The sequence below is a fragment of the Panthera onca genome, chromosome X (assembly GCF_046562875.1).
Source record: "Panthera onca isolate mPanOnc1 chromosome X, mPanOnc1 haplotype 2, whole genome shotgun sequence".
Taxonomy (NCBI): Eukaryota; Metazoa; Chordata; class Mammalia; order Carnivora; family Felidae; genus Panthera; species Panthera onca.
The window spans coordinates 10,218,364-10,244,487 of record NC_138357.1 but is presented as its reverse complement, the minus strand read 5'-3'; the positions used below and the strand labels follow the sequence as shown (position 1 = coordinate 10,244,487).

At 44.9% G+C, this 26,124-nt stretch overlaps 1 protein-coding gene and 1 long non-coding RNA gene across 4 annotated transcripts in view; one reads left to right on the top strand and one right to left on the bottom strand.

Moving 5' to 3' along the window:
• Positions 1 to 13,129: 13,129 nt before the first annotated feature.
• On the bottom strand, positions 13,130 to 21,233 carry SLITRK4 (SLIT and NTRK like family member 4). 3 transcript variants are annotated; one of them, XM_081794209.1, is made up of 2 exons: positions 20,877 to 21,233; positions 13,130 to 16,452 (listed from the first exon to the last, which is right to left on the bottom strand). In XM_081794209.1, exon 2 carries the CDS (start codon positions 16,400 to 16,402, stop codon positions 13,886 to 13,888), a length of 2,517 nt encoding a protein of 838 aa, XP_081650335.1. In that variant the 5' UTR covers positions 16,403 to 16,452; positions 20,877 to 21,233; the 3' UTR covers positions 13,130 to 13,885. The 3 variants fall into 3 exon arrangements, with proteins under 3 accessions (XP_081650335.1, XP_081650333.1, XP_081650334.1); XM_081794207.1 differs by lacking the exon at positions 20,877 to 21,233 and adding an exon at positions 20,058 to 20,274; XM_081794208.1 differs by lacking the exon at positions 20,877 to 21,233 and adding an exon at positions 19,481 to 20,005.
• The window catches only part of LOC145714593 (uncharacterized), a 152,063-nt gene continuing 146,216 nt past the window's right edge, over positions 20,278 to 26,124 (top strand). Inside the window, exon 1 of the long non-coding RNA XR_014136908.1 lies at positions 20,278 to 20,809. This is a non-coding gene — a long non-coding RNA (uncharacterized LOC145714593). The remainder of the gene's footprint in view (positions 20,810 to 26,124) is intronic.

The window sequence follows — 26,124 nt, the reverse complement described above, 5'->3', positions numbered from 1 at the left end:
CTTCTCCCTCTATTCCAAAAGAGAAAGAAAAAAAGAAAGAAAGAAAGAAAGAAAGAGAAAAAAGAAGAAGAAAGAAAGAAAGAAAGAAAGAGAAAGAAAGAAAGAAAGAAAGAAAGAAAAAGAAAGAAAGAAAGACTGGGCTTCCTGCCTTTCTTTGCTGCATCCTCATTGAGTGGAGAATCGTCTGTAGAGACTCCTCCTCCCGAAGTCCACTTCCTGTGGGGCACAATCAACTCTACCTCTATGAGTAGAAGCACCATGGCAAGAAGGATGGGGTAGACAGTGAATTTTCCTTAGTAAGAGTGGCTTTTTTTTTTGCCCGTTTTTATTTTGATACCAGTGGAGGCTGAAATAGAAACCCAGTTTTAAGTCAGAGAGAGTACGCTCCTTCTCTTCACTCTGTCGCTATTTCATCCACAGGGTTGTAATCACTGAGACCCAAGTGCAACCGACTGGACCACCCAGCCTGTCGCTTTATTTCCAAGATGAGCAACAGAGCCACGCTCCAAGCATGAGCTCTGTTCACGGAAAGGTGACAGTTCGCCAAGAGCCTCCTTCCTCAGATGGCAGAGCAGACACGCACACAAAGCGACACGGAAACGGACTGTTCCTTATAGAGAAAGAAGAAAACTGGGCAAGGGAGGCAAAGAAAGAAATGAAATGACACCGTCCCTGGCGCCTGAAACCTGCGGCTGGGGCGAACTGGAATCCATAAAGACCTCATGTAGAAATTGCTAGGAGGGTGCAGAGACTTCGCCTGGAATGGAATGGTTGACAGCTGTTCTTACAAACCTGCAGTACCCAGTTCTTTCATCCTTGAGACGCCTGGAAAGAATGAGAACAGCACGGGTCTCAGCCACAAAAGCTGCATCTGAGCTTTAGGAGGGTGCGATCGCCAACAGAAGCGACGCCAAGGCCTGCCCAGCTTTCAAGGTTTCAAAAACAATAACCCCAAACTCCCTCAAGGGCTCTGCTGAGCTACAAGGAAATGCGAACTCTTGCACCTAATTGAGAAAACACCTTGACTTCCGTCCTTTCTAATTCAGATTGGAGATCAACAGCCAGGAATGCACGCCAGTGCATGGTTTAGTCTCACTCTGCGGCATAACCACGAGGTGAGACTTTCGCCCCGACAGTGCCAAACTTCTGCATTAAGGGAAACCTTGCTGCCATGAACCATCTGAGCGGCAAGATCTTTGAAGGAAGGACGAGGTCTCGTCCGTTCACTTTCCAAGCGTGTACCTCAGCACCTGGCACGCAGTGTTTATTCACCCTCGCGTCCACCTATTGGAGAACTTACTGGCAAGCGTGGCGGGGTCCGGAGCAGGCTCCAGGCTCCGAGCTGTCACGTCAGCACAGAGCCCGACACGGGGCTCGAACACCTGGACCTCGAGATCACGACCTGAGCCGAAGTCGGACGCTTAACCCACTGAGCCACCCAGGCGCTCCTGCTTGAATTTAAAGAATACACTCTACCAAGGCAATGTTGCCCTGGCGGGAGTAGAGTTTTCCTGGCGGAATCCGCTCCAATTCAAAGCCGACAGCAAACAGCTGAAGCGCCAAGACCCCCACACTGGGTCCTCATCCCTGGGGGGGCAGCACCACTGGGCATAAGGCCTCTCAAAAATGGCCGGCGTTTGGGGACCTTCTGTGACAGCCCACCCCTCCTGCCCCGGATATGACCTTGCTGCTGGCCTTGCTCTTCGCATACCTTCCCCCCCCCGGAACCCCGAAGTCTTCCTTGCACTGACCTTTTGCCACCACTTTGCCCAGCGTCCTGGCCCTCGTTCTCGTCTCATTTCTCAGACTATCTCCATCTGTGGATTCTGTGTTCTGTCGGGGCATGGGGTCCCACAGCTGTTCCGACATCTGCCTCGGATGCGATCCAAGTGGGACTGGTACCAGCAAAGCCTGGTGAGATAGCACTGATGTCTCTCGGCAACACCGGACGCGGCCGGTCACCCCATCCTTCTTGAAACACTCTTCTCTGCGCTCCCGGGGCCCCACAGCCTCCTGGTTTTCCCTCTAGCTGTCTGGTTCCAATTGCTCTTTTTGTCTTGCAGGTGCTTTCTCTTCCAAGTTGCCACAACAGGAGAGGGTCTCACCATTTAATACGAACAAGAATAGCCCGGAAAGCGGAAAATGCACGTTCGCGGGCCCTGCCCACAGATATTCTGCTTCAGAAGGGGTCTGAGAGTCTGAATTTTTACAAGAACCTCAGGCGATTTGGACACAGTTGATGCACGGGTCATACCGAAAGCTGGAGCTTGACACAGCTACAATCATTGCTGGGCCTTGTTTTTGCTTTCCTTTATGATTACTATTTTTGGTCGGGGGAGGGCTTGTTCTTTCATTCTCTGACCCCCTTCTGTGACCTTCGGTGTCAATGACAGCAATGCTCAAGGCTGTCTCTGGCTTAAGCTTCTCCTCAGAGCCCCTGTGGGCCCGAGGGACCCACCTACCTGGCGACCGGAAGGGTGCAGCCATTTCGGAGTCCCCCAGAGTTCCGCATCGCAGTGAATGGCATCTTCCTCGCCCCAGGTGCTCGTGGCAGAGGACTCTGGGAATCCCCCTTGCCTCCCCTGTCACCCTTGACTCACATATCCAGCGTATTGGTGAGGCCCGCAGAGTCTACATTCAGAATACAGCCCACAACCCACTGACCTCGATGCTTTATGAACCTCCACTTACTTTCCAAATCCCCTGTGAGAATCCTTATTGGCTACAGCCGCCTCCACGCGACAGCGGCAGGGTGGACCACCTAGAGCAAAGACCACGTGTGGCCCTCGAAGCCTCACGTATCCGCTCTCCGGCCCTCTGCGCGATGAGTCTGCCCAGCCCTGGTCTGGCCTCTGCCTACCTCACCGGCACCATATAATGAGCTAATTCCCACATTTAGGGTCTGAGCCTGCGTTGCTCGCTCAGTTTTAAATATTTGTCTTTGGGAGAGCGTAAGCAGGGGAGAGGCAGAGAGGGGGGGACAGAGGATCTAACAGCGGGGTCTGCACTCACAGGCCGACAGCAGTGAGCCCGATGTGGGGCTCAAACCCACAAGCTGCGAAATCATGACCTGAGCCACAAAGTCAGCAATTAAACGACTGAGCCACCGGGTTAGCCCGCTCCCTCCATTGTAAATGCTCTGCCCCAACCCCAATCTTCAGTGACTCATTTGAACTCGCTCTTTAGGTCTTTACTTTTAATATCCTTTCCACAGGACGGCCTTAACTGATTCCCTCTCCTCCCCACTTCGGTATGAATAAGCTTGAATGAATGAAAGCCGCTTGCGGGACATCCATGGGTCTTTAGGAGAGTAGGTTTAAACCAGTCTGCCAGTTCCATCGATCTGAGCTGCGCGTCTGACTGATACAAAGGGAGGTCTCAGTCCATTGTTAGTTACAGGCCTGAAATGCCACCGTTTGTTCCAGTAACATGGTCTCCTCCTCTGCTCCTCAGTATCTTCTCTTACAAGAGTATTAACATACTAATATACGTGTGAATTAGCTGCAATGTGGATTTGGTATGTGAATGTGAATCAGCTGGAAAGAAAAGCATTAAACAGCATCGGAATTTTACTAGGGGTGGGGCGGTTCCTCTTGGAGCACTTGGCCACCGGCACGAAAGAGCATGTTTGGATAAGGAGCCATGGGGCTGCACAGGGTAAAGTGGGGGCATCGATGGGCATGGGGGGAACAGAGAGGGGGAGGCCAGAGAAGGTCAACGGGCTTTGCTCTAATAGCCATCGTAACGTGCCAGCAACAAATCAAACTAAATATTTTTATTCTCTTCTTCTCTACTTAAACATTAATCAGGCAGAGGTGGTTTATACATTTAATAATGTGGCCATTTAGAAGTGAAGTAGGATTCTTGGGGCCCCTGGGTGGCTCAGTCGGTTGAGCATCCGACTTGGGATCAGGTCGTGGTCTCGTGAGTTCGAGCCCCACGTCGGGCTCTGTGCAGAGCCTGGAACCTCCTTCGGATTCTGTGTCTCCCTCTCTCTCTGCCCCTCCCCTGCTCATGCTCCGTATCTCTCTGTCAAAAATAAAATAAACATTAAAAAGAATTTTTAGGGGCGCCTGGGTGGCGCAGTCGGTTAAGCGTCCGACTTCAGCCAGGTCACGATCTCGCGGTCCGTGAGTTCGAGCCCCGCGTCAGGCTCTGGGCTGATGGCTCGGAGCCTGGAGCCTGTTTCTGATTCTGTGTCTCCCTCTCTCTCTGCCCCTCCCCCGTTCATGCTCTGTCTCTCTCTGTCCCAAAAATAAAAAAAATAAAAAACGTTGAAAAAAAAAATTTATTAAAAAAGAATTTTTAGAAGTGAAGTAGGATTCCAAAGTGTAAAACTGCTAATTTTGAACGGATTGCTAAGCAGTACCTGAAAGAATACTCTTTGTGATTAAAGGGATCAGCAAATGCACCGTGCCACTTTTAAGGGGGCCCTGGCTTATGGTACCAAATCTGAGTTGCATTTCAGAGTGATCTTGGATGTATTTGAAATCTCTAAAAACTAACAGCACCCAATAAACAACCAAAACCCTTGAGGTTTGGAGCTTTCTTTCTTTCTTCTTACTTTCTTTCTTAAATGTTTACTTCTTTATTTTTGAGAGAGAGCAAGCAATCAGGGGAGGGGCAGAGAAAGAGAGAGAGAGAATCCCAAGCAGGCTCTGCACGGTCAGCGTGGAGCCCGATGCGGGGCTCAAACTCACAAACCATGAGATCATGACCTGAGCCGAAATCAAGAGCCAGACACTTAACCAACAGCCACCCAGGTGCCTCTCTTTCTTCTTCTTTCTCTTCTTCCTCTTCTTCTTTTTAAAGAAAACTTTGTCTCTATGGAATGAAATTGAAATGAGTATTTCTGAGAGTATTTTCTTTTGTAATTCAGGTAATTTGTAGTTGCTATTCTTTATATAGTCTGTTGAGCTGTAACCTGAATTAAAATGCTTTCAAATACTTTTCAATTCTATCTAATTGAGGGTAAAGAGTAAAAAAATAGACCCAACCCTAATCAGAGAAGATGATGTCACAAAAAAGTAACCCTTGTGTTGCACTTGGCAGGCTCAAGAAATAAGCTCAAAATTGAAATGGAGGACTGAAATAATAAATACAAGCACATCTTATCATTGCTGCTGTGAGGTTGTTACTACAGTGCCGTCTTCAGGGCGATGTACAAAGGAGGCTGCTTTTCCCTTTGGGAAAAAAATCAAATAGCAGGGACTATGCTTTTTGGAATGCTGACACAAAATGAAAACACTAAAAATGAGGGGGACACATATGTCTCTTCTAAAATGATGCTTCATCCCTAACCAGTAATTGGGGTTATTGATTTGTTATTCTAATATCCAGCAGATATCATCTATTTGTAATTAAGCTACGATGGGTCAAGGATGTGAATGTTGGGGACAAAATACATACTTGATGGTTTTGACTCGCTTGACAAATGACTTTTAGTATATAAACCGGAGAAGAAGTATCTTCCTCCAAGATCATCTAGTCCAAGCTTGCGTTCAAATACATTTTCTTGAATAACATCCATCCTCCTTGTCAAAACCATTCTCACTTTGGACGCTTGTACGGATAAAGAACTCTGTATTTTGAAATCTAGCTCATTCCAGTTATGGGCTGCTGTAAAACCTTATGGAAAATATCCTTATGCTACGTTGGAACGTCTCCCTGAACCTCACCCACAGATCCTCATTCTCCTCTTTGGAACTTCCAAATAGAACAGCATAATGGAAATAGCATGATCCTGTGAGTCAGGAGAATCAGGCTGTAGACCAGACTGGTCTTCGTATGTTACTTGACCTTGGACAAGTCACCTGCCCTCTCCAGCCCTAGTTCCTCTTCCAAAAGAAAAGGAATCGGGATGAAATGATCTGATTTGCAAATTCGAGGAGTAGGTATACACCAGTCTTCCTGTGATGGTTCTTAAACTTTGGAGATGACTATTTACCTACAGGCTTTTGCTTTAACCCCATTCTAATAACCTCTAAGACAAATAAAGACCAGTTCATTCCACAGCAAGAACACTGCGGTAGAAACTGGCCTTCTCTAGTATGTTTATATTCAAATGAGCAGCTGAAATCAGATACGCATTTGAGATCAAATAACCAAGTGAGTGCTCACACATTCTACACTGCAACCCCATCTAAGCGACCAAGATGATTGTGCAGAGAACGGAAAGGTTGTTTAGGCACTGAGTCCCACTTCCCTTATAATGCACATACTGAAACCTACAAAAAGCCGACAGGTTCAAAGCAAGGTAATCTACCTTGATGTCATTTTAATAAAATGCCTGCATTTTGGTTCTCTCACAAACCCTCTTTTCCTGAGGACAGACTACTTCTCTTCTTAATCCTGATGGTTTTATCCAGTTTCCAATACACATCTCTGTGTAACTGCTTAGTTACATATGGAAAAAAAAAATGCTTTGTGAATTTTCATGGTGAGAATTGATACAGCAGCGTTTCAGCAGCTGTGCCAAATCTGGGCAAACGACTATTTGCTGAAATAGTGCAGGAGAAAAAAAAAAAAAACAGCCATGTTTATGGCAACACATGGCAAACCTGCCCACATGTCAGCAATAATGAACTTCTTTAGTTATTGCGGGGACCCCAGAGTGCAAGCTGATTTCTTTGAGTCCAGCTCGGGAGTTAAAACACGGGTCTCCGATTCCAATGCAAAGGCGATCCAAAACGCAAGACATATCTTCCTAAAGTTGGCTCCCCCCGCCCCAGATAATTCACTCTCATCTCCTTATAATTATTTTTGTGTCAGCAGGACTTCCTTTTAAATCCATCACTTACTGTACTAAATTTTCTATATTTCTGGAAGTTATAGAAGGAAATGAGCAGATAGAAGTGTGATGATTCTTTCTATAAATAACTGTGAGTTTCCAGGATGGAATGATATTCCACTCTGAAGGGGAGCTAGGCATGAAACTAGTAGCTGTTGTGGGCTGGGAGACGACTCGTAAAGAAAAACAAAAGAGAGCAACGTGGCAAATATATTCAATTGAAAAGCTCCCTGGGTGTGGTAATCCTACAATGGCAAATATATGCTTGGACATAGGATCCTAGATTATTCTGTGTATTGCCACTAACGACCAAACAGCAGTGAGAAAAACATTTCCCTGAGCTAGCCTGTGCCATAGATGATGCTGGCTGTTCATAGCAGCAGAAGAGAAGAATTTCCAGCAGGGAGGAGTTGGCAAATGTGATACATCCTGCTACGGAACAAGGAGACCCATGGCAGAGACATGGCTTCCCGGGGGGTTCTTGCAGGAAATGGCTTTTGAAATATGCACTTGGTAATTTGTATTGAAATCCAATTGCTGAAAACAAACCAAACGGCTTAGCAGCTTTAGGAACCCAAATGTCTGTATCGATTTATTTTGCTCCCTATCAAAATTCATTCTATGTACCACGCGTGTTTCCTTTCTTGTTCTTATTAAACACAGATACTGCTTTTTGTTTTCTACAGCTAGAGCTCTACCAGGAGGCCCTGATACCGGTTACCCCGTGATGTGAGTTATCCCAGCAAACTATTCCATGGGGGTGGAGAAGGTAAAGCAGTTGTTCACTGGCTGGCCAGTGAATTCCTTGAAAACATGAATTCCTAGCGTTGTGTTGATACATCCTGGATTTCACATATATTTACCAGAAATAAAGCGGAGACAGAGAATAAGGAGAAAGAAGTCTCAGATTTCATATATATTGCCGTGGTTCTTGTTCAGTGCTCGGATTCTGAGTTCTGATAAGCAGACATCGTCTCGTTTTTTTCTCTGAATACTCCTTTGGCCTTATGCTCCCGGATCTTAACCCAGGCACAGGCCTCTTTGGTCAATAATTTGCATCGGACTTGTTTTTTTTTTTTTGTTTTTTTTTTAACTCCCATGTTTCTAATCAAATCCTTACCCCGGGGTTATTTTGGATCTAGATGTCTCTACACAGTTCTCTGAATAATATTTGTGGGTAAACATATTAACGGCAGCATCGATATGTACCTTGGTTGGCTACCTGGGAATTACATACTTAACAGATTAAAGGATGATAATGAGGATAAAGTTAACGAGGAAAATCAAAACCAAATCTCAAGACACTGGATACTACTGAAATCCCAAGTTTCCGTTTAAAGTGAAGAGAAGAAGAAAAATAAATAAATAAATAAATAAATAAAGTGAAGAGAAGAGCAAGACACTTATCGTTTGGGCTGCAGTACCTACTTGGATTTGGTGCATCTAGGGAGTCAAGGCAGAGACCTTTTATTTGTTTATATCAACTAAGTAATTCCCTTAGGGCATAATTCACTATTTGTGTGTATTCCTGTGTGTGATTCCTGTGTGTGTTGTGGGGGGTGGGGGTGGTGAGGGAGGGACTTAGACCCGGCCTATTGTTTTGTTTTGCTTTGTTTTTCTTGTCGACCTGGCCTATTGTATAAACTAACACAACAACGGCATCGGCTAAAAACCAAATCATTTGCATTTCTTCTTGATGTTGAGCTTTGCCAATTTCGCACTAATAAACACACTAAATGGCTACAAATATGACCTATTAAGAAAAGACTTTTATTAGTGAAAACAGCATTAAAATAACTGAATAGCAACTCCAGAATTTTACCACAACGGTTCGGTTTACATGAAACAATAATGGAAATATACATTGCAATTCTTAGTCGGGAGAATTGAGCTTACTAGGATTTTCAAAGGCTTCCACGAGCAGTAGCCACTGCACAACATGGCTTCCTCGGGTTGTTAACCAGCGGCCTAGGACACGATCCGGTATTTGCCAACCAAGAGAAATGCGTTGTTCAGAAACTTTGGACGACGACTATTTCCTTTCTATAGCTAATGTGAAATTCTTCCCTGGATCTTGGCGCTACAGTCAGTGGATCTGATAATTATTACGATTTAATGAAAAACCTGAATCTTTTTGTTCTCGATAGCCAGTATTTGGCTCTTTCATATAAATAAGGGAGACAGCACAGTTTGCCTTCCTTGATTCCCCTTCTAAAGTGCAATCTTAACAACCAGTGGAAACTAAGACAAAACAAAATTCAAAATTAGATTAAGGGCAGTTTTGTCCAAAAATGAGGTTTTAAAACTCACTTAACCTCCCGTTTGCTTTTAATTTAACAAAGGACAGAGCCTCAGCATATCCAAAATCGCGGGTTAGCAATTATCGGGTGAATTTGAGATTTGTTGCCAGTTATTCCCGGTAAGTGAAGCCACAAACAGGATATTTTAGTTCAGCCCATCTGACCATAGTGACTAATTGAATGAGCACTGGAAATGAAGCCAAACCTTCATCTGATACCGCTTGTCCACATAGCTGAGTGGCTGGGACCCAAACTGGGACCCAGTTATGCTCAGTAACTCACAAAGAACTAAAAAGTCACACAATCACGGGATGTATAGCCTGTGACACGGAAAACATTTCGCCCAGAAGCACTTGTATGTGCTATCCATGCTGTTGACTTCTTCAGCATAGCTAGGTATAGGCTTAAGGCCACAATACTCTTAGTTTATATTCTGTTTCCCTCTCTCTTTGCGTCTCTTCCCCTAAGGAAACGTGCCTCCAGTTCACTTTATTGGTCTGTTTATAATCTTTGCTGGACATGATTGGCCTCAAATTAACCATAATGCACTCGGTTCATTTTTTCTCGACCATAAACCTCTGGTAAAGTGATGGATTGGTGATTTTGATCATCTTTGAAAGAACCAAATAAAAATCACAGTCCACCCCATAAATGGGCAACTAACTTGTAACCTGCCAGGCTGGCCGTGGATTATAGAGGTTCTAAAGTTTTTCTAAACATATTTTAATAGTTAAGACTGAATATTAATATCTGCTTATCTGCAGTTATGTCAGATTCCAACTGATTCATGGGAATGGGCTGTCAGGGGAAAGGAATACAGATTGCAAAGATGTTTGGGGGGGGGGAAAGCATCTCTTAACATAGATTTATCAATTAAGTTTAATACAAACAGTTTTCTAAAGCTCTGTATCTTACCCTCAAATCTAGGTGAAAAGACCAATTTGGTTACTACTTTATTTCCTCTGAAAGATAACGGAAAGATAAATATATTTCACAAACTGTGGCTTCAGAAATACCATTCTAGCAAACAATTTTATTAATACTTCCATAAAAATGGCATTTAATAAATTCTGTCTAATACCTTGATGCTATTAAAAGCAAGCAAAAGTCATTAAAACAGTTTCTTTCTGTGATTTACATTAGCTTTTATAGAACTGCTTGATTTTGATCTTATAAACTAACCTAAAATACTAATAACCAAATCAGGGTAAAAACAATACAATGTGTTTTCTTTACTTTATTTCAAAATAGTGATTATAAATACATTCTTGATATATTTTCTCCCCAGCTCTTTGGATGCGACAACAATAACAAAAAAAAAAAACAAAAACTCACTGTGCTCATTTCATACAATGTCAAAGTACAAATCATGCAAAAGATATCATAGATTAATATTACTGCCATACATTTCTAGATGTGTTCTGTTATTTCTGCAGTACCCACTGACGTTACTCATGAGGCCATGCCCTGTGTAATTTATGCATCCTTATGGCTTAAAGAAATGAAATATTTTTAAAAAGCAACAAAAGAAAGCCGGTCTTAAATGATCTTCTAATTAATATATTTATTCAGAATGGAAAACTAAATATAGAATATAAATCGCCTTATAGACTTGAATCACTGTATTTTAATAGCTGCTTTCTCATAAAATTACACAAAGATTTACTTTTCAAGAATTGAATCATCTTTATTGATTTCATAAAAAAATAATTTAAAACTTGATTTATATTACACAGACATAATATATTATCTCAACCCCTCCACTAATTTCACAGGATCTAATCTTCTCTGCAACCGTTCTAACAGAGTCCGAGCACATGATACGATGCCAAGAAGCCCATGATGTGTCAGACCACATTAGAAGTGAGCACTTCTTGGATTTTCTAGATCAGAAGCAAATTCTACTAAAGATGCTGTACTGACGTATATATCGCTCCTCAAGGGGTTAAACTAACATCAAGGTTATAGTTGAAGCCAACAAAATGTAGATACGGTATTTTAACTGCTCTTGTACTCAACTCAAAACTTATGCCTAACTACATTATCATAAAATGTACAAGCAGAACTAATGAGAGGCAGGTGCAAAATAGTATACACTGTATAATGTAGGCACAATGACTTCAGTTAAGGAAAATAGATCAGCCTTAACCAAGGATTTGTTACTGTCATTCACTTACAATTAAAACCTCCAAATAATCACACACATTTAAATTACTCTTGAAAGAAAGTGGAACATTTATACCTCTCAGCGGAAGAGTTTGAGATAGCCAATATGCTACAGCAAGCTTTAAGATGGCGGCAGGTCCTCTCGCCATTGACAATGGCAGAAACCTTGAAACATCTTCAAAGCCTCGCCACACTGAACAAAAGGCATCGTCCCAATGACCTATTATCCCCAGATCATGGATTGAGCTTCCGGTTCCTCCTGTAAGTGTCTACTTAAGATTCCTCAATCCATACTTTATTGACAGGATAAACTAAAACACTTTCTTTGAAGCTTTTGCATCTTTATCCTGTCAGTATGCATTAGGAGCCCTTTAATCCATGGATGCCTGCAAGCATGGTAATGGCATATTCAAAGTCCTTACGAAACTAGATGAAAACACGCTGTTGGGCACACATCTTCGTGTCTTTTCTTTCAAGATCAGAAAGTAAGTATTTGTTTGTATTTTTTTTAATATTCATATAAAGTTTTCACAGACATCGTCATGAAAATTAAAATTACACATTAAAGTTTTAAGAGCACCAGCACATACATATGGAGACGATTTTTTTGCTATTTAAAAAAAAAAATCTCCAAATTATCTATATGTACGCACATACACTCAAATACACACACACGCGCACGCGCACACACACCGTCTAAGAATGCCAAGTTGTTTGTTTGTTTTATCTCGGAACAAACATATAAAGCCCTGAAATTAGTACTTAATAAAGGGACTACTGTTACAACTTTAACCACAGTATCATTTTGGAAGCTGCACCAAAACATCTGCCACTTGAAGTTCGCGAAGAAGAATGTCTATGTTTACCTTCTTGGTCATCTTACTGATTAACACAGTAATTATACATATGCAGGCAGGCCAAGAAGGTAATGCATTTCGGGATGTCACTTTGCTAATTGGGAGCTCCTACAAATGTTCAGATGTCTCCCATTACCAAGTCCTCCTCCGTTCCTTTGACCAATTTTGACTTCGAAGTTAACAAGCAAGTTAACACAAGTTTGCACAAGCAAACACAGTGGCATATCGTTTGTAGTTGCAGACTGTGAACCCATCGGAGACCAAAGAAAGCATTTTCCAGTGTGGCTCTGATAGCCGACACTACCGTGATGTTCACGGCTCTACTGGATTATCTGATCGTGGTCGAACGATGACAGGACAGGATACTGATGCGGACAGGATATCGCTATTAACCTTACTCGTTAATTCTGTCAATATTTGTAGTGAAAACTATTTGATGTAAGCTCGTAGAATCCTGAAAAGCAAGACAACTGATGGCAACTAACAACTGCCCCAGACACGATACTATAAAACTAAGGAACCTATTTTAAAATGCACGGTTGGTAACAAATCTGCAGATAATATGCTGAATTCTCAAGAATAGCACAGAACTGGTTTTTATTTTTATTTTTTTGTCTTTTTGTGTTTTTGTGTTTTTTGTTTCGTTTCTAAATGATACCTGATCACAATGTCCAGAATATTTCTGTACACATAAGCTTCGGTTTCAGTTTGGTATATTTTTTTCTGTCTAGATTGATACTTAACTGATAAATTCCCTGTGATCAGGAAAACAAGTCAGGCATATTAAATACATATTAAGGAGTACATATTTTCCTATTTAGTATACAAAGTACTTCATAAATATGAATTATGTTACAAAAATAGCTTTGGGTGCGCTCACACGGTAAGCACTTTAAGGATTGTGGGTATTTCACAGAACTGAGAACAAACTCTAATGTTAGTTTAATTTGAGCCTTGTTTAATTCTGATAAACATCATGTATTTCTTCAGATCACCACAAACGCTACGTAACTCACGTTGATTTTTTTCTTTTAGGTTTCATGTATAGACAGGTAATGCTTAAAGTGTTCAAATTTATTTTATAGTTATGTAATGCATGGTATATTTTAAACAAATATTTGCACAATTTAACATTATAAATCCAGCGGTTTCAAGATGCAGGCCATAAAGTTTACCAATTTTACAAATACTATCGAATGTTCTCTCTTTGCATGCTTTTTTTTTTGTTTGTTTTGTTTTGTTTTGTTTTTGTCTTTTTTTGTTGTTTTTTTGTTTTTTTGGTTTTTTTGTGTTTTTACTTTTCAGATAATCTTTACGCAGAATTGTTACAATGCCACGAATCGAAAGGATTATTCCAGTTCCACCAACTTAATCTACGTGCAAAATGAAAGACCCAGCTGAGGTACAAACACTGGTACCAGTTTTCTTGAGTCTGCTTTACAAAGCACAAAGAGACGAAGGTTTTGCATTGGGGTACAAAACAGATTTGCCTCTTGAGGTTAAATTCAGTGTTTTATGTATATAAAGCATCCCTTTGGCAATAGAGTTTGCAGTATCCCCACAGGACTCCACAGTATAGGTTTTATGTAGTAAAATCTATTAAGGAAATTCTCTTCTACCGGACACATCTTTTGCAGCTACGGTTAATGAGACACCCTTGGAAACACCTGCCTCTATGCCTATTGATAATATAGTATTTGGAAGTCAGGAGTCAACAAAAGGCACTTTCATCATTAAATAAATGTCCTCTGTATGAAGTAAGACTGCATGACCTAGATCTTGTTCAAAGCTGTCTGCTCCTCAAGGACCTGTAGGTAGTCGGGGGAACTCTGGAGTTTTGCCTTCAGTTCAAAATACTCGCTGGTCTTCCTTTGTTCCACGACAATTTTACTGTGGTTGCCGCCTATCAGCGACTTCTTGTTTTTTTTGTCTTGTTGTTTTTCCGGATAGCGGATCTCGAAGCCGCTGACACCTATGCTGTTGTACTCCTTTTTGCTTTCAAGAAAATTCTGGATAAACACATTGGAATCCCTGCTCGGGAATAATTCATCCAGCTCGTCGATGGTGCTCAGTCTCTTCCTACTGTCTGCATGTAACAAATCTTTCTCCTTGTCGGCCACGTTCCTCATGGTGACTTTCTGTCCCGGCGGGTCCGAGAACATGAACCCGGTTTCGGACTCTTTCAAACCACAGGTGTGGCTCTTGCTCATCTGTTCTATGGTTTGTGGAATGAAAGCTTCTGTGCTCAGTCCGTCTTTTTTGTTGGTCTTGTGGTCGTGTTTCCTGAGCTGCAGCTGCATGGAGCCACACTCCGGGTTCCCCAGGCCTTCGTGCTTCACGGTGGGCTTCCTGTTTCGTCGCAGCACAAAAACAAGAAGGCAAAAAGCAACAAACACTGTTAAAATGAGGACCACCAAGATGCTTAAGATTAAAATAGACAGAGGCACTGGGCCACCGGGAGGACTTCGAATGGGACCCAGTGGGGTGGTGAACGTAATGGCAGGTGCGGGGCTCGTGAATGGCGCGGATAGCTTGTTTAAGAGTTTGGGACATAAGATTTCATTTTTGAGGGACTTCAGTTCGATGTTGGCAAACTGGACGGGTGTCTCACACTTCAGTTCCTTCACCACGATGCCGTCATTCAGCTTCTCCAGCCACAGCTTTAGTGCCACCAAGTCACAGGTGCAGTCCCAAGGGTTGCCCTCCAAGTCAATCTGCGTCAGAGACTGCAGCTGATCGAGGACCCCGCTGACGGGCAAGTACATGAACTTGTTGTTCCGCAGGTTCAGTCTAGCCAGGGGCGCTCCAGAAAAAATGTAAACGGGCAGGCTCTTTAAGAGATTGTTGTTTAAATACAGCAATTGCAAATTGGGCATGGAGTCGAAGGTGCCTGCTAAGATCTCCTTAATCAGATTGTATTCCAAATACAGATACTGCAGGTTACGAAGGCCCGAAAATATTTCGGGGTAGAGTCTCTCAATCTGATTGCCGTTGAGATACAGCCTGCGTAAATTAGTGAGATTGTGGAATACGTCGCCCTTGATCACCGTAATCTGATTGCTGCCTAAATGGAGCAAATCCAGTCCTTCAAACTCGGCGAAGTCCGAGACGTCCACGTCTCTGATGCTATTGCCGTTGACGTGCAACTTCTTGGCATTTAAAGGTTTCGGGACCAGTTCAGACATGGACTGTATATTTTTCTCTTGGCAGTTGATGCTCAGTCCCAAGTCCGAAGGATGTGTTTTGCAAAAGCAAGGTGCTGGGCAAGGCGTAAGAGGAGGCACCCTCGTTTGGTAAGACACGATCTGACTGAGATTGCGGTTGGAGAGGGATTTGCCTGCCACGATTCCAGAGATCTTGGAAGGGTTTGTCGTCTTCGGCGGTTTGGTCACTAATCTGTGTAAGGACGTTTGGGTAGTGTGGCCATTGGGAGTGGTGAAGCCATTCTCCAGCTGAGACGGAGGCAGGATTCGTACATCAAAATCACTGCCCGTGCCCATGGGGCATAATTCCTGTTTGTTGGTTTCTTTTAAAAGCCTCCCATATAAGTCACTGGGCGTTTCGCAGATAGCTTCTCCTATGTAAATGTTATATGGCATGTTCTCCAGCCAGGCTTTTAAAGGCAACAAATCACAGCTGCAGTTCCAAGGATTGTCTTCTAATTGCAGTTCGACAACGCGGCCTATGTGTTCCAGAACCCCGATATAGGGGAGCTTCTGGATCCTGTTCCCTCGTATATCCAGGTGGGTCAAAGACGCGAATCGGAAAATATTATCAGGAAGGAATGAAATCAGATTGTCATTAAGAATGAGAACTTTCAGTTTGTGGAGTTTATTGAAGGCTCCTCGTTCAATATACTTGATTAAATTGTAGTCAGCCTGGAGATACTCCAAGTTCTCTATGCCAAGGAAAGTGTCAGCTCGGAGAATCTTTAATTCATTGTTGTTCAAGTGCAACTGCTTTAACGCACTGAGCCCAAGAAAGGCTCCTCCCTCAATGTTCTGCAGTTTATTATTTCCCAGCTGCAGGGACACTGCGTGTGAAAAATTCAAGAATGTATTCGGATAGAGGATGTTTAAAAAATTGTTTTGGAAGTTGAGGTGATAAAAATTAGACCAGGGTGGTTTCAGCTGATTTGGTCTGTAGACTGAAACCTTCTCACAGTTGACATAGAGCACGTTCTCGACTGACACGCAGGAGCACACATTGCAAATTTCCACCGATATGTCAGAATCTGCATTTGTCGAAGAGATCAGGGCTGACAAAATCAGAAAGAGCCAAAGAAACATCTTCTGGCAATCAGCAAACAACTTTATGCTTCTGAATAAAGAGAAACAATCTAAAAAATAAAAAGAAAACATTTTTTCAATGATCATTACTTGAAAGATCATTTGTGTCTACATCATACCATAGTGAACACACGGCTGTAATTATCAGCTTTGTATTTTTCTGCAAGTACTCTCACTCAGTTGAACAAGAATCAGCAGAAATGCCATACGTTTTATTTCCATACGTGGGGTTTATACACATTTTACGTGTGCAGAACACACAACAAACAACAGGAAAAAAAAGCCTCGATCGTACGTAAACCTTAACAATCTGAAAATCTTTTCTCTACGTGGACCATCACATGCTGTCCCCCGCACACAGACCTGTGGCAACTCTACTGACCTATCCCAGACCATCCGCTGTGCCTTTTGTAGTTTGCACCACGAAGGCATTTCCACCTGTAGAAGTCTACTCTCTGGGCTTCAGTTAGATAAGAGGCCAAACAGAGGAGATATTAGACCCCTGGGTTCGGTGGAGGATGGCCAAGCCAGGATTGGGTTGCAGTAGAGGGGACAGTCACAAGATCAAGGTAGAAGGAGCCCTAGGAAGAGATCTGCCTGAGCTTCAGCCCGCAGGTAAGCACACTGCCGTGAATCAGTTCACTCTTGGACATGGCTGCCTTAAAAAACACGGATGACCCAGTGAGGTTCTAGAAAAATAACCCAGTAGGAAATGACCAAAATTTTAATTTCAAGTAAATACACAGTATTCAGTCTTTTGTCAGTCATCTCCCAAACTGGGGACGGGGGGGGGGGGTGCTTTTGTCCCTGGGTCCCTGAAAATAGGAGAGAAACCTGCCTGCTCCTGCACTGCCTAGCTGGTGTCTAGACAGCTCTCCCACCCCAAGAACAGGCTCTCCTGCCTACCTGGCCCACTTCTACTCCTTTACACGCCATTTTGAACCCAGGTCCCACTGACACTTGGCTCAGATGCTTATCTCCTTCACTTTGACCACCGACTAGCACTGCTGAGGAAGACGAGTTTACAGGCTACAATCCTTGAGTGGGTTTATCTGCAGCACCAGATACATTTAGTCCAGTAAATGTTTCTCCTAAAATCATCACTTCCCAACATCCCCTCCCAGTCTCACCACTCCATGTCTCTGTCTATAAACAAATCACGAGTCGCTTAGTGGAGTTTAATGCTTCGCAAATTAACCCGTTGTGGCCAATTCCTGAAATACTGCATGCATATACACACATATGCAATGCTTCATGGAAAAGAGTGAAAGGAAAAACAAGCACCGTGTATTTTATTGATGCAATTTTAGCCATGTGTGTCTTTTCCATCTTGCATGGGAAGCTGGCTGTAATTTCAATATGGTTACCACCAAATATTAATAAAATAAATAAATTACCCAGGAACCCACCATGAGGGAATGATACAAAAAAGTGTCACACAGAAACTCCTTTGTTTAGTTTGCCCACGAGGAATCAGCTAGTGGTAAAACCAAGCATGTCTCAAGGTAGGCAATCCATTAGCCACGACCCAGAAAGATGTGCATTTTAAATAGTTCGGTTCAGGATACAGCCAGCACCGCCGAGATGATCCTCGCTTGCCATATAGACATGCATTTCCCCTATTCACCCTGAGAGTTTGACTGGCAGTGCAAAAAGAAGTCATAAATTCTTAAGTATGACATCATCCAAGCCAACTTTCATTGTAAAATCAAAATTTCACATGATCGTTTTGCCTTCCTATAGATGTGGTTTTCAACAGCTATTCTGGTTCAGTTGAGTCATTTCTTGTTACTACACCCCCCCAACCAAAAATCAGCCAAACTAAAAACAAAACAAAACAATAAAAGCCCCGAATAACCTGAATTCAGTACAAAAACAAGAACAGGGAGCATCAGCAGATCTGAAATTGCATAAGGAGCTGCCCTCCTCCTCGTAATTTCTACTTTAAGTAGCATGGGAGAAAAAAGGCGCAAGGACGACCTAGGAAGTTCCCCAATGCATCTCCTGTGAAACAGAAAGCCGCAGGCAGCTGGACTGGCAAGCAAGGGAGAGGGGAGTCGGTCGCCCAGGAAGAGGGACCGAAGGGGCAAGAGACCGTGGAGAGAGGAGGAAAGAGAGCTAGAAGGGAGCTAGAAAGAGGGGAAGGGGCGCTGAACGCAAGCGAAAGAAACCTCACGTTCACAGGGCACCACTAAAACATGCACATTTTAAAATCAGGGATTAAAAAAAAAAAAAAAAAAGGGAAATAAGAAAAAAAAAAAAACCAAAACCCAGAAAGTATGAGTTGGGTACCAAAAGCCATGTCTCGGGCTGCCGAGAGCGGCGCGTCTGCCCAAAGCGGCCCGTGTCCCCATCTCCCTCTCGGTCTCCGGATCTCCGCGCCCCGCAAGCCGCTCGGCTCCCGCGGCCGGCAGGACCGCACAAAGCCAGCGAGCCTTACCACGGATCCGGCGTCCACCGGCGCTCGGCGGGCCTGCGGGGGACGGACGCCTGCCGAGGGTGGGCCGGGGTGGCTCCCCGGGCGCGGGCAGGAGAGACCTCCGGCCGCCCGCCTAGGCGGGGGTGAGGGGCTCCGCGGAGAGACGCGGTCACTGCCGCCCCCTGTGCGCTACCTCGGGCCGGCGGGGACGCGGCCGGAGGGGCTGCCGGCGGTGGCGCGTACCGCAACGTTTTGCCGCATCCCGGAGCCGACACGCAGCCCCCTCCCGGGTCCCGGGCCCGAGCGGCGGCCTCGTGGGTCGGGCAGCGGAGGCGGGGACCGCTCGGGATGTCGCGGGGGGCCTTCAGCTCCGCTGCGCACACATCTCTCCGCGCGCTCCCGTCCCACAAGGGGCAGCTATTGGAGTTTCCGTCGGCCTCTAGACCCGGGCGTGCGGCGGTTGAGGGGTAAGAGACCGCCAGCCCAAGCCACGAGGCCGCGGGCCACTGGGGCGTCCCTGGCCCGCTTGTCACACAGGCAGAGTGACCCGGTGGCTCCGTGGCCGAGAGCGGCGGTCCGGGCACCCCCCCTACCCCCCCCCCCCCACATTCCCCCTCCCCCCCTCCCCCCGCTGCCCAGGCACAAAATGCTGCTCTCACCACGCCAGAAATCAGCTCAACATTTGGGCATCTTGCAAAGTCGCGCTGCCAGCACTTGCCCGGCTTTGCAGGGCTTTTAGAGTTAGCTACCGGCTTCTCTCGTATTCCCAGTGTTGCAGGGTGCCAGCAGTCTCGGGCCAGCTCCCGGGCCACTGCCGGGAGCCCCAGACCCACGTCCGCCTAGAGTGCTTGCGAGGGGGGCGCAGAAAACAAAGCCAGCGCAGCGGCCCCGACAGCCCGAGCCGCCCTAGACCAGGACACTTTCCCCGCCGGGGAGGCAGCGATGTTAAGGACACCGGATTCTTTGGGTCCTCGGGGACCCGCGACCGCGCCGTGGGCAGGCAAGCAGGGTGGTGCTGGAGTAGCCACTGTGGTCGCTTTGGCCACTCCGCCGGCCCCAAACCAACACGACCCAAACTAAAAATAATAAGCTACCTGCCCCCCTCCGCGCGCACGCGCGCGCGCGCACACACACACACACACACACACACACACGCGCGCGCGCGCTGCCGAGCCAAGCGGGAAGAGGCAGCGAGTGTCGGTGCAGCTCGCGCAGCCCCGCTGGTAATTCACCCACCTCCGGAGCCCCGCAGCTCTCGCAGGGCCCGCGGCGCCGCGATCCGCTCTGCAGTTTCCGCGATGGGCTCTACGCGATCCCGGATCCAGCTCCTCCGCGCCGGCTCGCCCGTCAAACCCAGCGAGCAGCCCTCGCAGGCAAGCAGGCGGGCAGCGGCGCGCGCGCGCGCACCCGGCCAGACACCGCGCGCGCACCCAGCCCCTCGCACACGGGCTGCACCTTTACATACACGCGCCGAATCCCCGCCCCCGCCCCCCCCCACCCCCCGCACACACGCAGCCTCCCTCCCCGCACTCAGGCACCTCGACCCCCGCACACTGCCGAGGCCCCCTGTCCCCTATCCAGACACCTCCACTTGATTCCTCTGCTGCCCACACGCCGAGAAAAGCACTTTCCTCCCGCCCCCGCCCCCTCTTTATGCCTAAAACACCCCCTGGGGAGGAGCGACCCCTTTCCTCACGCGTAGAGACCCCAGTCCCCAAACGCGAGCGCGCCAACCTCCATCCTCCCACCACATACACGCACACTCGAGTCCTTTCTCCTCCTTCAGCCCCCCAAGAACGAAGGCACACACAGACACACACACACACACACACACACACACACACACACACAACCGGGGCATTCCTTTGAGAGAGCAACCGAGAACCCAGGCAAAGCCAAAGAAACGTCGGAGGGGGTGGGGGAGGCCGAGGGAGGTAGATAGGGGCGTCGAGTCTACGCGGGATTGAATAATTCCAGGACCGAGGGGGGTGAGTCAACAACAATGACATTCAAAGGCAACAATCGCACTTGGGCTTTGTATAACGGGTACGGTACCTTTGGCTAATTGTCACCTCGCAGAACGGAGGGCTCCGGGAATACTTCTTCGGTAGCGGGCGATCCTGGATGGAGCCTTCTTGGGACCAGTTTCCTGGGATCCAGTAGTAGCCTCACTCCCCCTACCTGTCTGCGCGTAAGGGGCTGGGGGCTTTAAGGCAAAAGTGTAAAGCTTTAGCCCAGAGTGAGACTTATTTAGTGGCTTTAGGAGGAGACGGGTTAATCCCCCGCATCTTAGAACTCTGCATGCCTTCGGTGTAGAACGGGTTAAGCAGGACGCTTAAAGAGCTGGGGGTGGGGAGAGGGGGATAGGGATAGAGGAAAGAGAGGTGTGGGACTGGGAGAGATGCCGCACTTGCGACCAAAAGAAGGGGGAAAAAAAAAAAATCTGCTTTGGCTACTGAGCATGCCCAGTTCCCAGCTCGAGCCCTATAAGAGAGGCATTGTGTGCGTTCCACTTCTCCGGGCTTTGGTGGTGACCGGGAGGGGACTTTGGTCGGGGAGGGTGTTGGTGAATGAGAGGCTTTAGGGAAGGGGGACAAGGTTTGGAGCTCTGGGGCTGTGCGGGAAGACACCCGCGGGATACCTTGGGGAGTCAGAGAAGGAGACGACGGAAGGGACTACGAAAAGTCACTTCAGTAGCCCCCTCACCGTCTTGTCTATACCAAAGAGGCTTTAGCAATTGAATCTCAAATATCCAGAGGCTGCAAATCCAGCGCGGGGATTGTCTAGGCCCCTTTCTTGTACCCTTTTGCTAGTGCTTGCACAAGAGAGTGGGAATATCCCGAGGAAAAGCTAATGTTCAAACCAGTGTCCTGCAGACTGGGAATTGAGTTAATAAGCTTGGCAAGAAAGCAGACGTACCTGTGCGGCGGGGGGGTTTGGCTGTCCTCTGTGTATTTCACATACCTGGCTTTTCTAAGGAGGAAAGGCTCAAACGGTCATTTTACGCCCCTCCCCCCAACCTTGCTGTTTTTGTAAGCCAAACCAGGCTCTCTCTTTACTTTGTCTCGGTGGGGATAAACCCGCTGTAGGTAAATAGAGCTAAGTTATAAATGGCAGGGATTTCCCTAGCCGATTCTTTGCCACACTTCAGGTAATGCCGCAGGGCCCATTTCTTTGGGACCTAGGTCCTGCCTAATCCACTTATTCAAATTCCAGCGGCTCTAGCCACAATAGGGTATAGCCAGTACCCAGAAATGCTTGTACTTAAAAATGAAAAACTCTTTAAACTAAAGCTAGCAATAGCTTTGAAACCAGAGTTTGGCCGTCTGCCTGAACTCCTACAGTTAAACATTTACCATAATTGGTGGATGTTTAAAGGCCTCAAATCTAGGCAAAAAATCCGATGAGCAAAGGAGTTATTGCATTATTTGTGGACACCGTCCCATTTTCGATATTATCTCTAGTATCTGTTCATATACAAGTTCAGATTTTGTCATTCTTGTCATTTCATGAGGCTGCCTTCGGGTTATATTCATGCGACTGTTTGCTCGGTGCAGCCTGTCATGTATACACAGATGCATGTACGGTATTTAAATGAATATTTAAGTAGATATGTGTATGTAGGCATATTTCTTATGACCTTGGTAAATACTGCATCTTTCATAAAGAATCCCTTCTCTGTTAATAATCAACCCCCACTCCTCATTGCCCTTACAACTTTCGTCTTCTTCTCTTTTAAAAACCTAGAGGCAGAAATTGAGTGGGCAGCAATGGCAAATTTTGCTATATATTCCATGTGAAATCCATTATGAAAAAGCATTACTTAGGGAAACACTAAAGGATCTGTCCATAACAACACATGCACTTATTCAGCTCCTCTTAGTGGGGCGGAATTTGTTTCCTCCTTAGGTAAACAGCTGCAGTATGTTGAAACATCCCTCTACTGTTGTACATTTCAACAAAACAGATCCTGCTAATTAAGAACTCACATTTGCATTATATTGTGTAATGCAATTTGAAAGTGGTAATGGAATACCAAAACCAGTTGGCATTTATTCTAGATGCAAAGGATTCGGGAAGCTACAATATATTTTATCAGGATAGAGGAATTGTTTGTCCTTTACTATAAATGTTAACAAGATTCAATAGAATGAGCAAAAAATTTTTACCTGAAAATATAATGCACATTCCAAGGACTGTGATAGCTGAAAAGGCCAGATTGGGACAGTAAATATCAGACGATTTAAATGCCTACCTTTGTTCAACTTTAGAAACTGTTCTGAGAGTTGACTGTATTTGACTGCGATAACTGTGAAACGTTCTTCTTCGTATGGGTATGGAGGCAGAAATCTGACAACAAGTACGGCTACAATGTGAATAAACTACAATGAATAATACTGCTAAAAACTTATCGGTGATTAAAATCCAAGTCATGAGAATGAATGCTTTGATACAGAATATTTTGCTGCTTAAAAATGACCAAGTGGATACTCCTAAAAATAACAGAAGTAACAGCTCCCATGCCTTCTGTTTCTTTAGCTTTCAAAGTAATTTAAAAACCCAACCCTTTAGTCCTGCCGTCTCTCTTGCAGCGCCTAGAAGGACACGTGATATCCATATAGAACAATAGTAAACTAAAGGAAGTTGCTAGCTTAAAAAGGGGAAGTAAATATATAAATAAATAAAAGCGTTAAGAAAACTCCAGCACTATTTATGGCAATGGAAAGAAACACAAAGTTGATGTTCTTCCTAAAATACACGAAGGCAAATATTGTGAGACAGATTTTGCAATAGCCTCATGGTTTTTCTACAAATGTGCAAGTGAAGCCATAGGACCACACCGACGTGCAAATAAACAACTGCACCAAGGCATGTCACCAACCTCCTGGAGAGCCTTCATTCCCGAGGCACTTTTAGTCAGTCAAACCCCACCAATCCCAAATGAATAAAACGCGAACGGAACTCTGGCCCTCATCAGGGGTCTCTCACTCTCATATTCCTCATTTGGCCTGCCTTGCTGGTTTTGTTTTGTTTTTTTTTAAATTTCCGTAAGTAATCTCTACACCCAACGTGGGGCTCAGACTCACAACCCTGAGAGCTAATATGTTAACATATCTTCTGGGAAGAGACATTTCTAAGATCAAATAAGTTTAGAAGACCTTTGCTTCCATAAAGCTAAACGGTATTTGTGTTACTGTTTATTTTTCAGAAAGAGAGCGTGCGCGGGGTAGGGGCAGAGAGAGAGGGGGACAGAGGACCTGAAAGGGGCTCTGCCCTGACAGCAGAGAGCCCTATGTGGGGCTCGAACTCGGGAGCTGAGCTGTGAGGTCAGGACCTGAGCCCAAGTGGCTGCTCAACCGGCTGAGCCACCCAGGTGTTCCAAAGCTAAAACAGGTTTTTAAACTTTGGGATTTTCCCGCAAATTCAGTTATGTTAAAAATGAATTCTGACTTACAAGGGGGAAAGGGATATAGCACGTAGTCTTTCCCAAACTTATTTGACAATGGACACCTTTTTTTTTTTTTTTTTTTTTGGTATCATATACACTTTGAGAACACCTTGTACTAATTGCTCACTTTTGCAAATTTTGTGGAAATCGGTAGCTTTCAGATCATAATCTAATCCATACCATAGTAGCTTCTATCTACTGAGTGCCTCTTCTTAGCCATATTGCCTCCAAACGTTATTTCATTTAGTTCTCTGAACAATACTACAAGGGAGAGATTCTTCTTTAAAAGTCAAGGTTCAGGGAAATTAGTGATTTGCCCAAGGTCACAAGGTAGTCAGCAACAGTCAAGATTTGACCTCAGGTCCTTGAGGTTTTCCAGGTACTCCATAGGTCCTTGTCCACAAAGGAATCAAGGCACTGGTAATTTTGGAAGCATAATAGATTTTCCCCCCAAAGATGAACACTTGGGACATAAATGTTTGCAAGTGGTAAAGTACTGATACTCAACCTTTGGTTAAACCAGTAAAGGACATGGAAAACAGTTCACATCAATTATATATGACAGGGTCTCTTAAATCAGCTGGTTTCCCCCTTTGCCAATGGTGGGCTTCTTCCATTCATCTTGCTCTTTCGACTATCATCCTTGACTTGATTCTGAACGCGTGATATGTCTCAGTTGTCTCTTACTAGAGACAGTTGCCTTTGCTGCTGCTAAATGGAGCCATGCAAAGCGGTAGTGTTCACCTGTAAACTTATTCCGTCATCCAGTAGGGCACCGAGGAATTGGAGAAGGTGAGATTAGTTGATTAATTGATTAGATCATACCCAGCCAACCCGATATTCCATTTTTTCGGGGTACTTCTTCATATTATAGCAGGTAACGTGTTTTTTTTTTTATCCCCCAGAATCTAAGGTGTCAGCTATTAATGTATTAAAGTCTGAGTACTCCAGGCATTGGCTGATTTTTCACAAATTATTTCTGGAGGATTAATAAAGAAGAGTATGTTGTTTCAGAGGCTCTTTGTAATTTTGGCTCCTAACGAGTACCCGTTCACACAGCTCACTCATACCACCTATATTCTCTAGACTCACATTTTTCTAAGCCGATGCTGATATAATAGCATGTGTTTTGTTTCCTCATTCTCTTTCTGAGCATTCTCTAACTTGAAAAAAATGTCATCTTTCTCACTCTCTGTCAAAGATTAGAGCCCGGAAACAAGCTCCATTGCCCTCGGACAACTCAAAGATAATAAAGATCGTGAAATAAAAAATAGGAAGTTAATAGCCAAACAATCTACTGTGAGAATTACTCCCATGGGCTGTACAAGTTCCAAAACACCAACCAAAGCTTTGTCAGAAAGACAGAAACGGGATGAGAATCCTTCCATTTTTACCATGCTCAATTCTATCTGAGGAGCCAGAGTCCTATCCCCAGCCAGCAAACCTTTTTTTTTTTTTTGCAAAAATATTGAGGGTCTTTTTTGTCCCATGCTTTTATAAGAGTATCATTTTCCCCGAGAAATTTAAACTTAAAACTTTCCTTCAAAATTGTTCTTGTTTCCAGCCCCACATCTTTTGTTGTAGAGATTCCCTTTGGACAGTTCAAAACGTGGGTCAAAATCAGGGACATAAAGCAAGGCTGAAAAGGCATAATCTGAAGATATGAGTTATGGTGTGACTGCATCCCGATTACTATATCAAAAATACAATTTATCTCTTTCTGAAGCTCCAAGGGTGAGTCAGAGGAAAGCAGGACATCTGTATAAGCCAGTGTCATGGATTTGTGATTGACTATCTTCTTTTTCAGTTCAAAATTGGAGCTCTATTTCCCTGATCTGACTCAAATTGAGTAAT

Bases quoted from the DNA above. Each gene is read 5' to 3' on its own strand.
- SLITRK4 (XM_081794209.1), bottom strand. From the start codon at position 16,402: ATGTTTCTTTGGCTCTTTCTGATTTTGTCAGCCCTGATCTCTTCGACA.